General features: G+C 35.9%; 1 protein-coding gene and 1 non-coding gene across 3 annotated transcripts in view; one reads left to right on the top strand and one right to left on the bottom strand.

The window, feature by feature from the left end:
- Positions 1 to 890: 890 nt before the first annotated feature.
- On the bottom strand, positions 891 to 962 carry trnam-cau (transfer RNA methionine (anticodon CAU)). Its single transcript has one exon. It is a non-coding gene; the product is annotated as a tRNA-Met (tRNA).
- Positions 963 to 1,589: 627 nt separating this feature from the next.
- The window catches only part of LOC113064824 (serine/threonine-protein kinase TBK1-like), a 15,551-nt gene continuing 114 nt past the window's right edge, over positions 1,590 to 17,026 (top strand). Inside the window, exons 1-21 of one of the 2 annotated variants that reach the window (XM_026235775.1) lie at positions 1,590 to 1,666; positions 2,645 to 2,750; positions 2,928 to 3,068; positions 4,151 to 4,280; positions 4,974 to 5,155; positions 5,282 to 5,442; positions 6,704 to 6,814; positions 6,890 to 7,069; positions 8,069 to 8,265; positions 9,593 to 9,651; positions 9,748 to 9,839; positions 10,035 to 10,136; positions 10,230 to 10,308; positions 10,635 to 10,756; positions 11,949 to 12,025; positions 12,097 to 12,136; positions 12,217 to 12,318; positions 12,494 to 12,590; positions 12,656 to 12,756; positions 14,685 to 14,756; positions 16,606 to 17,026. The exon at positions 16,606 to 17,026 is cut by the window's right edge and continues 114 nt beyond it. In XM_026235775.1, the coding sequence (XP_026091560.1) occupies positions 2,664 to 2,750; positions 2,928 to 3,068; positions 4,151 to 4,280; positions 4,974 to 5,155; positions 5,282 to 5,442; positions 6,704 to 6,814; positions 6,890 to 7,069; positions 8,069 to 8,265; positions 9,593 to 9,651; positions 9,748 to 9,839; positions 10,035 to 10,136; positions 10,230 to 10,308; positions 10,635 to 10,756; positions 11,949 to 12,025; positions 12,097 to 12,136; positions 12,217 to 12,318; positions 12,494 to 12,590; positions 12,656 to 12,756; positions 14,685 to 14,756; positions 16,606 to 16,657 (2,184 nt within the window). In that variant the 5' untranslated portion in view covers positions 1,590 to 1,666; positions 2,645 to 2,663 and the 3' untranslated portion in view covers positions 16,658 to 17,026. The remainder of the gene's footprint in view (positions 1,667 to 2,644; positions 2,751 to 2,927; positions 3,069 to 4,150; positions 4,281 to 4,973; positions 5,156 to 5,281; positions 5,443 to 6,703; positions 6,815 to 6,889; positions 7,070 to 8,068; positions 8,266 to 9,592; positions 9,652 to 9,747; positions 9,840 to 10,034; positions 10,137 to 10,229; positions 10,309 to 10,634; positions 10,757 to 11,948; positions 12,026 to 12,096; positions 12,137 to 12,216; positions 12,319 to 12,493; positions 12,591 to 12,655; positions 12,757 to 14,684; positions 14,757 to 16,605) is intronic. The other variant, XM_026235784.1, reaches the window with a different exon arrangement.

Consider the following 17,026-nt stretch of genomic DNA (forward strand, 5'->3'; position numbering starts at 1 on the left):
AAGCTGTTCTTCTCTGATGATTCTGTTTTGTGCTAATATTTATTGGAAAAATTATGAGCTCTGCCTAAATGTAAATCATTGATAAACAAAAGATCAGCTCACTTCAAAGGAAAATGGTTGCATATTATGTGTGTGTGTGTGTGTGTGTGTAACTGGGAGCAAATGTCCCCACAAATACAGTAATCTAGGCTTCGGAGACATTGTTGCTATAAATCTGAATCTAAGACAGCAGAAAGTTTCCTGTGTTTAGATAACAGGGATAGAAAAAAACAGTTTTTACACTAGAGAACCCATTACACCTGAACCCATAAAACATGGAAACTAGTGTGTGTGTGTGTGTGTTTGTGTGTGTGTGTAAATAACACTCCTCTCTTTACACACCTTCTCTTATTTACATTTTGCTTAATCTGAGTGTAAGTGTGGACATATCAGAAGCTAGTCCCTTAAGAAAATTAACCATGCTTTTTACTACAAATAAAACCAAAATTTTTCCAAACCAAAATAACAATTTAGCTACATTAGCAATTATTTGCAATAAAACTGTGCTTATACAAACTGAAGTCAATATGGCAAAAAATAAATGAATAAAAAAGATGGTTAAGTAATTAAGCCACGGTTAATTTACGCAAAGGGTGTGATGAAAATTGAATAATAACAGCATAATAAATATTTTAAAATAACATAAAAAATATATATTAAAAAGTAAACAAGCGAAACTAAAACAATATAACAACACAATAATAACCGAATAATAGTAATAATATTCACTGTAACTATGAATTCTGTTGCTTTAGTAAAATCCTAGCTCGTAGTTCTTTCACTAACATACGTGCCATTCTTTTATGTTGAGATGTCAGCACTGTAATAAAGCAAATATGAAAAAAAAAGGCTAGCAGAGGATGGTTTCGATCCATCGACCTCTGGGTTATGGGCCCAGCACGCTTCCGCTGCGCCACTCTGCTACTCGCGCTACTTTGGATCGGAACTTCACTATATATAAACACAAGACGCCTCCAATACAAAAACACGTGTAGCTTTCAGATGACGCAGCCACTATAAGAATGACGATGATATTACTTATAATGGTAGCCCATATCACATTTTCATTATGTATTTATATTTATACGTCTTTAAATATTCATTGGAGTTCACTTCTGCTAATTGAGCCTCCTCTCCTCTAAAGATGCACAAAAATATCGGGCACGCCACAAAACCCTTGGAAATAACATGTCTGTGAAACATCATCTGCTGCTGTAATAAAATTAATAAATAAATACATAAATAAAGAGAGAGAAATAAAAAAATAAATATTTTTGTTCTCCTCTACTATGATGTTTACGGTTGCATAAGAGGATGTGTTCGCAATGGAACACTTACATACTACTTAGCGGACAGTACGCACTGTATATACTTTAATTAAAATAATACTTAAAACTATAAACGAAACGATAAACGTTGTGAGCTATTAATATTTTACTTTCTGCGCACCAAAAAACAAACAAACAAAACAACCGCATACGCTCACAGCATCGATACTGCAGAAGTAGTACACTAGTATAGTAGCACTCTAGTACGCTAGTTCGGGATTGCGCACACAGCCTGCGTCCCTCGGCGTCTCTCATGTGATGAAAACACGGGAAACGGAAGAGACTTTCATGCTCTCGGGGTGAGAAAATAAACATCAAATACTAGCATAAAATACATCGTATAATCCTCATACAGCGCTCGTGTCATCTAATTCATATTAGTAATATATTATCGCTGTGTTTACATTATTAATCTAATGTTTGACGTACCAATGCAATGTTTTGATCGAAGTGTATTTATTTATTTATCATATAGGATAAAAAAGGCGCATGTAAAGTTATGGATATTCGTCTGTTTCTTTATTAATTTCTTAAGACCACGATAACCAACCGCTTTATTCTGTCAGATATTTAATGGAACGTTACTTTTAGTTTCACGCGGTTTCGATGTCGTAAACACCCATCTAAGATGATCCGACCCACACGATTCGTTCTCGCTTCTGCTTTTATGTCTCTTTAAAGTGATTTTATTCTAATTTCACGCAAAAACAGGCTGAAACGATCACGCGCTGACGCGGGAAATTCCCGCGTGTGTGTGACGTCACGGCGAAACAATCCCGCAGCTGATTTCACAATATCCCGTCTCTCTCTCTCTTTATTTTATTTATTTATTTATTTATTTTTGCTTAATCATCTTTGGAGTTTCTGTTTTTGATGCCTGTTTTTTCTTCTGTATTGTTGTTTACACGTTCTCAAAAAAATAAAATAAAACAAAACTTTAAAGATGTTCAAATGAATTCTTAGCAATGCATATTATTAATAAAAATATATATATATATTTGTAGGACATTTACGAAATATCTTCATAGATTCAAGAATCATAGAACATGATCTTTACTTAATGTCCTAATGATTTTTGGCATTAAATAAAAATTGATAATTTTGATACAATGTATTATTGTCTACTGCTACAAATATACCTGTGCTGCTTATGACTGCTTTTGTGACACAAATGGGGAAGTTCTTCTGTGGTACGATTGCCAGTGTTGATGCTGTTGTTTGTGTATTGAATGCACCTGCTCCTCATGAATATGTAATGTATGCTAATGTGTTTCCAGGTGAATCTTTACAGTCATCATGCAGAGTACAGCGAACTATCTGTGGATGATGAATGACCTGCTGGGTCAGGGAGCCACAGCCAACGTTTACCGCGGTAGACACAAGGTATCCAAGTGTTTATGTTGATATGACACTGTCTATACTTCATTTACTTTGTGTTGTAAACAGCTACATTGTCCCACAGTCAGGAGCTCTCTCAGGTGGATTTTGATTCGGTGAATCTTTTGATTGATTCGTTCACTTATTCTGAGAGATGTAACGTCATTAAAAATCTGTCTGTAGAAAACCGGCGATCTCTATGCGGTCAAAGTGTTTAATAACCTGAGCTTCCTGCGTCCGCTGGACGTCCAGATGAGGGAGTTCGAGGTGCTGAAGAAACTCAACCACAAAAACATCGTGAAGCTCTTCGCCGTTGAAGAGGAGGTGAGACCGACGCAGTCTTAAAACGATCTTATTTTAGCAGCAGTTTTGTGTCAAATGTAGTTCATATAAAATAATAGTTTCTCCAGAAATGGAAATGGCTATCTGAGAGTTAGTTTCTTCGTCAGATTTGGAGAAATGCATCAGTGTCTCAGCAATGGATGCTCTGTAGCGAATGGGTGCCGTCAGAACGAGAGCTGATAAAAACATCTCAATAATCCACAGCACTCCTGTCCCATCAGTTAACATCTGAAACAAAATCCAGCATTAAGATGTTTTTTAGTTAAAATACAAGGCCATGGATGTAATAATGCTGAAAAAGTGATCTGGTCTGAATCAGGAGAGAAATCTGCACAGATCAAGCAGTGTTTAAACAGCTCTAAATAAATCTGTGAGAGACAAAAGGAGATGCACTTTTTCACTGGAGGAAGTGTTATTATGGATTATGGACTTTATGTATTGTAGACATTAAATTAGCATATCTGACGGCACCCATTCACTACAGAGCATACATTGCTGAGACACTGATGCAATGCTACTTTTCTACAAACGTGATGAAGAAACAGGTGAATTGTTTCTCTAAAAAAAAACCTTTCAGCTCATATACAAATAATATCAGAATATTTTTTGTTTCCAATATACATTTTAGGCTTTTATACCTATGTTTGAAACTCTTTAACCTTTTTGTTCTTTAATATTGTTTTATTTTTAATTTTTTCATTTAAATGTTAAGTTTTTACATATTGTTGTATGCATTTATCAATTTGGTATTTATACAGTTTCAGCTTTTAGGTTTGGATCTGATAGTAGTTTTAATACTACAATTGATTGCTCCCATTGTCCTCATTTGTAAGTCGCTTTGGATAAAAGCATCTGATAAATGACTAAATCTAAATATATCAGTTTAGTTTCTATTGTTTCATGACTGTTTTTTGCTGAAATGTTGATGCTGTTTTACTTTCACAAATACGTACCTGTAATACCTGTTTTCTCCGAACTACGAACATCAGAGGTCCCTGTTGTTGTGTGTTCTTGTCATTCAGAAATATGATGATCATTTGTTGAATGTTTATGTTGTGTGTCAGTCGAACACGCGTCACAAGGTGTTGGTGATGGAGTACTGTCCGTGCGGAAGCCTCTACACGGTTCTCGAGGAACCGACGAACGCTTACGGACTCCCGGAGGACGAGTTCCTCATCGTTCTGCAGGATGTCGGTAAGTTCTAGATTGGTGTATTTAGCAGAAAAAGGTTCTTTAGGGGCCGTTCAAACAGAAAGCATTTTGCATTATGCAATGCGAATATTTTATTTTTTTAAAATCCATTCCTGAACAATGTTTTGGTGTTTTTTACACGTGGACCAATCAGAAGAGCCTGGAGGCGGAGCAAGTGTTGCAGGCTTTTGTTTACAATAACAAGTTGGCATGGCACCTGTTTAATTTGATAGCAACATGGCAGAGAAGGCATTATACAATGCGAATATATTTTTTTTTAATGCATTCCTTATCAGTGTTTCGCGTTTTCTTTTTACACATGCTACTTTTCCGTTGTTTTTCTTTGTAAATGTGCTAGACGGATGTGTACGTCCACTGCATTTACGTTTCACGTCTCTCGCAGCTTCTCACGAGTGTCGTGTTTTTTAAGATGCTGTGTCAAGTTAATATAATTAAATTCAATCAAAGTCAGTTCCAAAACATTGGACCAATCAGAAGAGCTTGGAGGCGGAGCAAGTGTTGCAAGATTTGTTTACGGTAGCAAGTTGGCATGGCAACCGTTTTATTCAACGCAAACATAGCAGAGGTGTTCTTCTCCATGCTTAAAAAAATCATGTTTTTGGACACAAATACATGTTCTGTGTGAATGTATAGCTTTATTTTTTGCGAGTTTCTCAGTGCTGATGTTTGTGACAGTGGCCGGAATGAATCATCTGAGAGAGTACGGGATCGTCCATCGAGACATCAAGCCTGGGAACATCATGCGTGTGATCGGAGAAGACGGACGATCCGTCTACAAACTGACCGACTTCGGAGCCGCGCGTGAGCTGGAGGACGACGAGCAGTTCGTGTCGCTCTACGGCACGGAGGAGTATCTGGTGAGCGGAGGATGATGGGAAACGTTAGGGCAGCGCGATTAATCGAATACGATTGTCATGCACATCTCGTCAGTGAAGCTGGTTCTATAATCGTGTCCTCGCTGATCTCTCGCTGTGTGTTTTCAGCATCCCGACATGTACGAGCGAGCCGTGCTGAGGAAAGACCACCAGAAGAAATACGGAGCCACGGTGGATCTGTGGAGCATCGGAGTCACGTTTTATCACGCCGCCACCGGCTGCCTGCCGTTCAGACCGTACGAAGGGCCGCGCAGGAACAAAGAAGTCATGTGAGTGCCATCGAGCACGCTTCAGATTCACACGCGTGACTGAACATGCGTGATGAAACCGTTTGACTGATTCAAGATTTAAATTTCACATTTATTTGACATTTAACTAGGCAACTTAAAAACACCACAAGTAAAATTCTCTTTATTAACAATTTGGTTAAAAAAGTTCTATTCTAAGTGAAAAGAACTTCACATGAATTTCAACATGGTGTTGATGTAAAACAAATGAGCTTAGATGTGAAAATGCATTTCCTAAACTTAAATTGATGTAAAGTAAAAAAAAATTTCATATACAAGGAAATTTTTTTTATGGAAGTTTACGTTTTAATGTATTTGTACTAAAGTTTTTTATTTTATATGAAATATTTTAACAAAATATTTTTTATATAAAATTTATATATAAATAAAGTCAACTGGCATATATTAGAAAGCCATTTAAAGCCATAAGCTATGTTCCAATATTAAAAACACAAAATTGAGGTTTCGATGAGATTTTATTTAGGCGTTATACCAAAAATAGCCACCGGGTGACATCCAAATTCCATTGAAAAAAAAATTCTGGGACTTTTTTTCCTGTCACAAATATATGTTTCTTCCACAGCTTTACTTTCTATCTCAAAATCTTTGAATTTTTGTGTTTTTAAATGTAAACCTTGCTCTTTTACATGAGCACTGTGTTTTAAAGACGCAGTGTCAAATTAAAATAATTCATTTTTATTTTTCACTTTTTCACTTTTTTTTTTTTTTTACTTTCACTTTAATTAAACTTTTACACACATCAGTGTCAGTTCCTAAACAGTGGACGAATCAGAAGAGCCCAGAGGCGGAGCTAGCCTTACAAGCCTTTGTTTACTGTAGCAAGTTGGCATGGCAACTGTTTTATTTGACTGAGGAGGCATTCTGTGCTTTGTAACATTTGTAACATTTGCTTATATGTGCACACATATATATATATATATATATATCAGTAAAATATGAAGATTGCCCAGCCTTAGTTTGGCTATTAAGGATGTAATAAAACAACCCAAGCCAATTGTTAAAATTTCAGATTAGCTTTGTTATTTGACATAAAATACATTTCGGTTTCTCAAAGGAATGTGCAGTATTTTGTCTGAGAAATAGTAAAAGGACATCTTTTCCTTTTTAAATGCCATTTGGTTAAAAAGTCATGAGAAAATCGTATGAGGTCAGTATGGCGATGTGAGTCGAGTGATTGGTTTCGTCCGTATGGTCTAGATACTGAGTGTTGTTGATCCGGCAGGTATAAGATCATCACAGAGAAGCCGTCCGGCGCGATCTCGGGTCATCAGAAGTTTGAGAACGGGAAGATCGAGTGGAGCTCAGAGATGCCGATCTCCTGCAGTCTCTCCAAGTGAGTCTGAGTCTCCAGACGCTCCGGTCCGGTTCGGTTCGAGAAGTGTGTCTGAGGTGTGTTTGTGTGTCCCAGGGGTCTTCAGAGTCTCCTAACTCCAGTGCTGGCCAACATCCTCGAGGCAGACCAGGAGAAATGCTGGGGCTTCGACCAGTTCTTCGCTGAGACCAGTGATATCTTACATCGCATCGTGGTCTACGTGTTCAGTCTGCAGCAGGCCACGCTTCACCACATCTACATACACACATACAACACGTGAGGATGCGTGCAGCTCACACACACACACACACACACACACAATTCTCACACACTGCAGTGATGCACTTTATATAAAGTTTTGTTTTCATAAAAAAAACATGTAATATACATTTATAATACTATATTTTAATTACGGGAAAACTTGTTACTTTGCTGCATATTCTACATATTGACATTTCCATACTTCCAACACAGATAAAAAAAACTAAAAAGTAATTGTGACTTTTTAATCTTACAGTCTGACTTTTCTTCTCAGAATTAAAAGTTTGCAGTTAAGTGCAATTGCAAGTTAACATTCATCTCACATTCAAAACCACATTTTTATTCCATTGCAGAAACAAAAACAATTGCAAGAAGTTAACTCATAAATCAGAGCAAGGAAGTCACAATTGCAAGATACAAAAAGTCAGATTTCGAATTTTCTTATTTTATTTTAGAATTCAGACCCCCAACACCCCCCCCCTAAAAATTTGGGATTATTATTATTATTATTTTTAAAATTAATCATAAATATATTTGTTGTAGTTTTCATTCCCCACTGTCGTGTGCAATATAAAGCTTTAAGTTTTCTTCATTAGCTGCTTTTTAAATAACTAGAAGAATAACAAAGCACAATTAATTTGTTCCATTAATGCAACAATTGTCCCAAAACATCTTTATTTGACCCTTTAGCACTCTATACTAATTATATTCTTGCCCCTTTTAGACTTGCACACTATTCATTTAATAATTGCTTATTTTCTATAAAAAAACAACAACAACTACAAGTAGCTTCTAAATTTGTTTGTGTTCTATCGACTATTTGTTTATTATCCAATTAGCAAAAAAGGCCTCTAGCTTGCTCTATTCTTTTTCTAGTCTATCTGTTTTCTTTTTATTCTTTATATATAATTTTAAAAAACAAAACAAGAAATCCTTGCTATGTGTACTGTGTTAAGCTAACTGCGATATAACTGTGTTGTTATGTTCACAGTGCAATATTTTCTCTCCGTCCAGGGTCAGTCTCTTCCAGGAGCAGCTCTTCAGACGGACGAACATAAATCCTTCCCATCAGGACTTTCTGTATGAGGGCCGACACCTCGTCCTCGACCCGAACCGGCAGGCTCAGACCTTCCCCAAAACCTCCAGAGAGAATCCCATCATGCTGCTGAGCAGAGACCCAGTCAACACCGTCGGCCTGCTGTTCGAGGACCGTGAGTCTGCCCGTGTTCGCTAATAACTGAGGGATGTAACCATATCAAAATCCCACGGAATTGAGATTTATGCATCATCTGAAAGCTGAATAAATCATCTTTCCATTGATGTATGGTTTGGACGATATCTGGAATAATCTGGAATCTGAGGGAGCAAAAAAATCTAAATATCGAGAAAATCATCTTTAAAGTTGTTCAAATTAAGTTCTTGGCGATGCATAAAAATAATAAAAAATATATTTAAGGTAGAAAAATGAACGGGAACATGATCTTTACTTAATATCCTAATGATTTTTGGCATCAAAGAAAAATGCATAACTTTGACCCATACAATGTGTTGTTGTCTATTGCTACAAATATAGCTGTGCTACTGATGACTGCTTCTGTGCTGCAGGGACACATATATTTTGCGATATTTAAAAAGGAAAAAAGAATCAGTGAATTGACTTGTAGCTGAATTTTAAAGGGCACTCAAGCTTAATTTTTATCAAGTCTCAGTCTAAATTACACTCGCAAACAAATTAGAATATATTAGAATATATTAACAATAATGACAGTAGTAGCCATATATTGTAAAACAGTTGCACTGTAAAATTAATTAAAATTTATATTTCATAGCTGCTTTTCACTACAGTAACTAATTTCTATTCTTGACCGAGATATTTTTAATTTGGACTGCATTTAAACCACTAGCTGTCAGAAAATTCTTATCATGCACTTTAAAGCTTTTATTTTGACGGAAACGGCAGCCGTGCTTTTATTTTGAAGGAAAGCACCAGCTTGTGTGAAAACATGCTTATGAAAACACATCTCAATACAAATTTAGCTATTAACTAATATATTACAAATATACTGTCATGTGACCCGTTCGCTATCACAACATTGATAATATCGTTGCATTTCTAATAGTCCCATCAAAGGATTAATCGCGATAACCGCATACAAAATAAAAGTTTTTGTTTACATAAAAAATTTGTGTGTACTGTATTTATTTATTATATATATATATATAAATACACACACATTCAGTATATATTTTGAAAATATTTCCATATATATATATATATATATATATATATATATATATATAATTAATATTATATATAAATATTTTAAACATATAAACGTAACATATTTTTCCTAAATATATACATGCTGTTGTGTGTATTTATATACACTGTAATAAATATACACAGTACACACACATATATTATGTAAACAAAAACTTTATTTTGGATGCGATTAATCGCGATTAATCCTTTGCACACTAGTCTTTACTAATAACAGCTCGTTTGCTAATAATAATAACGATGGCTTGTGTTTGCAGCTAGCCCAATCAAAGTCCAGCCGCGCTACGATCTGGATCTAGACGCTAGCTTCGCCAAGGTAAGAAACCACTTCCTGTTTTTTTAGAGTCTCTGAATCTGAGTTTGGTCAGAAGTACAGATTATTTTAATCACTGTTGATCGTGTCTCTGCTCAGACGTACGCAGGTGATGTCGGATATCTGTGGAAGACGTCCGATTCTTTGCTTCTGTACCAGGAGCTGGTGAGGAGAGGCGTGCGAGGCCTGATGTGAGTTCATGATCATAATCGACACTGAATCAAAGTTAAATGAATTGATCTGCATAATGACTCGGTTGAACTGAATTGAATCAACACTGAACTGAATCATGCTGGATAATGACTCTATCAGCTTTTAAGCACTGTTATTTTCCTGTTTCTTTGTGTGAAGTGTTCTGCAAGCGTTATATGAACGTTGTGTTTCAGCGAGCTGATCAGAGACGAGTACAGTGAGACGGTGCACAAGAAGACGGAGGTGATTCACATGTGTAACTACTTCAGCCAGACGCTGGAGCAAACCGAGCAGCTGTGAGTGATTCGGGATTCAGACGGAGCTCAGAGCCAGATCTGGTCCGATCTTCATGTTCCCTGTGTGTGTGTGTGTGTGTGTGTGTGTTTCAGGTGTGAGGTTCTGATGCAGGGAAGCCTCCTGTCGGCGGAGTGCGATGAGATCCGGGACACGAGGAAGAAGGTGATGCGGGTGAGATGCTGATGATTCACAATGTCTCATGAAAGCCTTATGGGAAATCCATGAGTTATAAGGTTAAGGGAAACTCCGGGTGCCAGGAAAAAACAGATTGGAGCAACTTAAGGAACCTTTGTTAAAAAACTTTTAACTTTGTTAAAAAACTATTTTACTCATCTTGAAACATTCCCTTTAATTATTTAATTGTTGCTACAAAGTCTTTATTAACCATTTCACCCTAATAGATTCAAAAGAGCTCCCTGAAGTCATCTTAAACTCAAAAGCATTGGCTGATTCTCTTCATGAAAGTGTGTTGATGACGTGTGCATCTCTGTGTGCAGCTCTCTAGCTCTCTGGGCTCCAAGGAGCAAACGCTTCAGGAAATCAGCAGCATGTTCCTGTCGGGAGAAAGTCTGACCGATTCGTGGATGCAGCAAGTGGGAACGCACCCGGAGGACAGGAAGTGAGTGTCACTGCTTCAGCGTCCATTACCCTGGAGAACCAAACATCTCATTTCCTCAAAACAAACGGGGGAAAACGCTGTTATCATCAATGCAAAAAATCTGGTTCTTCCTCATTACATTTGTCTTGTTTTCCGGTGCACATATCTGAACTTCTTTAAATTACATTAAAGAAGCGCAGGCGCTTTTATCTGAAGCTAGAAAAAAACATAACATTTTCATTACTTGAAATAAAATTAACTTCAGCTAAAAAAAAGAAAGAAAAAAAAGATCAGGATACATTTACTGGAGAAGCAAAATGACTTCAGATATTAAGTTTTGTTTTCTGGATAATATATCAAAATTAAACTATATAAAAAATAAAACAATAATAATAAAAATGTATTTTGATAAATGGGTCGGAAAAAAAGTATTTTTTCTAATCCAGTGAATGTATCTTGATGAAGAATGTTTAGATATTGTTTTACTGGAGAACAAGACAAAAAAATATTGTTATTTTGTGTATTTTTTTTTATTTTTTATTTTTTTTATATTCTTATATTTTAAAATTATTTTCATAAATGGGTCGGAAAAAAGTAATTTTGCTAATCCAGTGAATGTATCTTGATGAAGAATGTTTAGATAAAAAATTATTATTGTTATTTTAGTATCATTGATTTTAGTATAATTATTATAGTTTTTGATAATATTTTGATATATATATATATATATATATATATATATATATATATATATATATATATATATATATATATATATTATTTATATATTTATTTTTATCTTATATTTTAAATGTTAATTTTAAAGTTGAATTAATTTTGTTTTGAGTTTTTATTAGTTTCTATTGTTCTGAAATATGTCTATATAATGTTTTTTTATTTCCATTTTAGCTTCATTTATTGTAGACCATCAGGTTAAATGAAATAAAAAATGAGAAAAGTTGCTTTAGCAAACTAGCGGAAATAAAACATTGGTTAGAATTATTTAAATTTCATTTTATACTATTTCAGCTAACATCATGTTTCAAGTTAGGAAAATATTTGTTATGGTATAAGTTTTCGTTTTTGTTGACTATAATAGCCCTGACAAAAACACAGAAGAAGAAGAAGAAGAAGAGCGTTATTTTTTTGCGGTGGACACATTTTAAAGCGTGAGTGTGTGATTGCTGACTGTGTTTCTGTGTCTCTCGTCCAGTGTGGAGAAGATGAAGGTTCTGCTGGACGCCATCAGCAGCATCTACCAGCAGTTCAAGAAGGACAAGGCCGAGAGACGTGAGTCTGAGAGCTCATCAGCGCTCCTTTCCTTTGGTTTTTTATGTGTTTGACGTGTCTTGTCTCCTCAGGTCTGCCTTATAATGAAGAACAAATCCACAAGTTTGACAAGTGAGTATTGTGTGTGTGTTCGCTGTAGCTGAAGAACTGTGACGCTGAATAATGATGAGACAAATCTCTGCTTTCTTCAGGCAAAAGCTGGTTCTTCATGCAACCAAAGCGCGGGCGCTCTTCACAGACGAGTGTGCCATGAAATATCGCCTCTTCATCTCCAAGAGCGAGGAGTGGATGAAGTAAGAGGCTCTCGTTCAGCAGTCTAGAGCTCAGCGAAGCTCACCTGTGATCCAACAGTCCTGCTAGAAATAATTATCACAGTTATGCATTATTATGCGTTAGTAATTATTACTGAGTTATTCCGGAGATCGGACAGACACATGCATTGACCGATGCATGTACGTCTCCTTACAGGAAGTTCCATCACACGCGGAAACGCCTCTTGACTCTGACTGGTCAGTTCAGCGGCATGGAACAGGAAGTGACCGTGCTCATGCAGCGTGTGTATAAAGTGAGTAAACAGGAAGAGCTGTGCGTTTAGCTGCACACAGATGCTAACGGCTCTCATGTGTGCAGCTGCTGGAGCTGTTACCGCAGAAGATGGTGCCCGTGACGTCTGGAGGAATCAAACCGCAGACGTACCTCAGTCCCAACACACTGGTGGAGATGACTCTGGGGTGAGAGATGTGCACATGTTCACTGGCACTGATTCACTAAAACAGTTTCTGGTACCTAACAATGATTTGACTACTTGGTAAGAATTTATTACAACTAAAAAAATAAAACATAAATTACAGTTATATGAGCCTAAAATTTAAGATATGAGGGTATGATATAGTGCTGTTTTTCCTCAACATCTTTAGTACAACAGTTCAATAAATAAGGATTATTATTATTATTGTGTTACATTTTAGACTCAATAGAGTAGTGTTGTCACGGTACAAAAAGTTCAGTATTCGGTACCGATACCAGTGAAAATCCACGGTTCTCGGTACCAATTTCGGTACCAAAGCAAAACACAAAAATATGCTAATTTAAAAAATGTTAAAAACTTTTTATCACTAAAAATAAAACCAATTCCATTCTTTATACTTATTTACAATTGTGTTTAAAGTTTTTTTACAAGTAATATAATTATGAAAAACAGTAAACAAGTTTCACCCAAATTTGTCTTTTAATTTATGAAATTTAAACACATTTTGTTTTTGGTAAATAAAAGGGATTTGCTATTAAAATTAAAACATGGAAGAAATATTGTGAGATTATTATAATTTTTTAAAATAGTTTTATTAAAATTTTCAACAGTAGTAGCAGAATCAAATACATTTTAATAAATAATAGTAATATTTCTAGCACAATGCCTTTATGTAAAAATGAACTTTTAATGAACTTTTATTTGTCATTTTAACTGAACTTAAGACTGGTGGTGATGCTTAAGATATTTTTGGTCATTGAGGGTTTCTGTAAAAAAAATAAAAAAAATAATAGATCATATTAATTATTATTAAAAGATAATACTACCACTAATTATAGTACCATACTAATGTATATACAATGCACTATGGAATGATAAGCTGCTGGGGTTCATGAATATTTATCACGTTGTCTGCGTTCGGTCAAACTGATTTGCTGAAATCAAAACAGGGACGGTAGATCAGCGCCAGCCAATGAAATTGCCATTTGCGCATTAGCTCCGCCCACTACAGGAGACCCCGACATATCTTCTGCTTGTTCAGAATGATTCTAAATGAACTCCATTATTCTGACAGGAGAAGACAACAAAGAATATAGTTTACATGTAGCCGTCACACACTTCAGTCTATGAAGTAAACAAACATTTTAATTTTTTTAGTGCCGACTTGGTACCGAAATACCGGGTCTTTTGACAACACTACATCAACCTACAGTTAAGAATCTATAATAAATTTACTTTTATATTTAGAGTATTATTTTTAGGGCTTCGCTCTACTAAAAGACTTTTCTGGTCCCCTTGTTGTCATTCATAGTAAGCATTAGTCGACTATTAGTCACACGTTTATTAATAAACCATATAAATAATGAGCCTTTAATTTTGTATACATAGCCTAATAAGCACTCAAGAGCACGCAAAATATAATAATTACGAACGGCAGGGAAAAACAGCAAAGAAACTGCATTAAGACGACAGTAAGCATTTCCTGTTTGCTTTATTTTACAAAAGCACAACATTTAGTTGTTATTGTGGGTGCACACAAATAAACGTTGAGTTTTTACAGATTCTAAAGATGCATTACTTGTATCTGTATGAGCATAAATGCCTCTATCTGCCCTGTGTCCGATTTTATTGTTATCATTATTTATGCAATGTTTTCAATCTAAATAGTTCTTTACAAAGCTACTTTTTAAGTCAATTGATGTGTGATTAATCCACAATAAATTGGATTAGTTAACCATCGTATAATTGACTAGATTGAATATTTTAATCACCTGACAGACCTAGTTATTTTATTTTAGAAATTAGCATAGAGTCGTAAACAGTCAGAGCCGAGTGTAATATAACAACAGGTGCAGAATGGGTTAAGTTATCTAAAGTTCACCATCATAAACACATAATTCTGATTAACAGGATGAAGAAGCTGAAGGAGGAGATGGAAGGAGTCGTGAAGGAGCTGATGGAGAACAACCTGTTCCTGGAGAGGTGAACCTTTACAATCACTTGGATTTCTATAGTGCTTTATACAATATAGAAACAGAAAAATAACAGTCTGAATGTTACAAAATTCATCAAATATAAATCAAATTCAATTTCAGTTCTACAAAAGTTATTATTCTGATCAATTTGGTTGAAAAACAGCTGGGTTGCGATATACAGTGATGATGATGATCGTAATATATAAAAATGAAATATCACTATTGTGTTAAATAGGGGAGTCACAAAATATTACCATAAACTGAGAAGTATGCCGTGCTAAACTCTCATATGTAATTTGTTTCATTCATACTCACCACTGGAGGGCGCCCTCGCACAGAAGCTCCACCAGAGAGACTCATAGGAGTAATAAAACAAATTATGTTCCAGGAAAAATGTTCTGTGATGAGAAGCCACATCAGCCTCATAACGCGAGTTTGGAGTAAAAAAAAATGTATTCTCATGTATTGTTGTACTTTGACGCTGGACGAGTCATTGATGAGAGAATCAAGCTTTTTTTTTGAAGCTTTGAATGATTCGAACCAATTGAGTAGCAAAATTACTCACTATTTCGAATCACTTGAAATGCTGGTAACACCTGCTGGTCAAAAGCTGTAAATGCAACAAAAACTCAAAACAGCTTTTAAGACTGATTGCAAATGTGTAAGTCAGTGCCATGAAAAAAGTTAATTTTTTTATTTATTTTTTTACGTTTTATTTTTATTGTTGCATATTTGTCACACTGGAAAGATTCAGATCATCAAACAAAGAGATAATGCAAGTTAATACAAAAGCAGTTTTTAAATTATGATTTCATTTATTAAGGGAAAAAAGCTGTCTAAACATACCTGGCCCTGCATGAAAAATAGCCCCTCCTGTTAAATCATGAAAGAATTGTGATTATCCTCGTTATTTTAGAAAGCTGAGTTGAACATCAATTGTCACACCCAAACCTGATTACTGCCAGACCTGTTGAATCAAGAAATCACTTCAATACAACCTGTCTGACAACAGCTTAAAGAGCAATACGCCATGCCTTGATATAAAGAAACTCTAGGACAGATGAGAAACAAAATAGTAGACGTGCATCAGTCTTGAAAGAGTTATAAAGCCATTTCTAAGGCTTTGGGAGTCCAGCGAACCACGGTCAGAGCCATTATCCACAAATGGAGAAAACTTGGAACAGTGTTGAACCTTCCCAGGAGTGTCCGGCTGACCGAAATCACTCCAAGAGCACAACGAGGACTCATCCAGGAGCTCAGAGAAGAACCCAGAACAACATCTAAAGACCTGCAGGCCTCGCTCGCCTCAACTAACATCAGTGTTCACCATTCAACAATCAGAAAGAGACCGGGCAAAAACAGCATCATGGGAGAGCTTCAGGACCTGGACGACTCTCATAACAGATGGAGTCATGAATCCTGAAGGAGGACGTCCGTCCGTCAGTGTGTGAACTCAAGCTCAAACACACTTGGGTTATGAAGCAGGACAATGATCCCAAACACACCAGCAAGTCCATCTCTGAGTGGCTCGAGGAAAACAACACTAAGGTTTGGAGTGACCAGAGTAAATCTGATTGAGATGCTGCGGTATGACCTTAAACAGTCCTTTAATGCTGGAAAACCCTTCAGTGTGGACGAATTAAAACAGTTCTGTAAAGAAGAGAGGGCCAGAGTTCCTCACAGCGAAGTGAAAGACTCACTGTCAGTTTTCACAGATGCTTGATTGCAAGTGTGGCACGAGAAGTTATTCGATTTTCGCACGGAGCTAGGCATTTTGAACAGCTTTTTTTACCTTAATAAATAAAATAATGTTCAGCGATGTGACTGTAATCATCAAAAACAATTGTGTGTTTCAGGTTCGGGACGCTGACGGTGGACAGCAGCATCAGAGCCGTGGATCGGATGTGACGAGGTCGTCTCTCTCGGATCATCACAGCACAAATAATGCACTCTTAGTTGTACATATGAAAATAATGTAAATAATACACGTCTTAAACTTTACTTTAAGCCATTAATTTTAATCTTGCGTTATTTCTATGAATGTCAACATCAAACTAGAGTTGCTCTTAACCCCCGAATAAGAGATTCGATTTCTGTTCTCGCCATGAAAATGAAATATTTTCATCTTTTTGATACATAAACTTCTGTGCGGTTACACAAGTGTTTCCCTTCAGTGTAAATGAAAGCACTATTTATAGACATTAATGTTTGTTTCTGTAAATGAGTAAAAAGCAGAGACGAGTTCTGATAAAACCTTTGTGTTTATAATTTCTCACA

Source organism: Carassius auratus, chromosome 4 (assembly GCF_003368295.1).
Source record: "Carassius auratus strain Wakin chromosome 4, ASM336829v1, whole genome shotgun sequence".
Classification (NCBI taxonomy): Eukaryota; Metazoa; Chordata; class Actinopteri; order Cypriniformes; family Cyprinidae; genus Carassius; species Carassius auratus.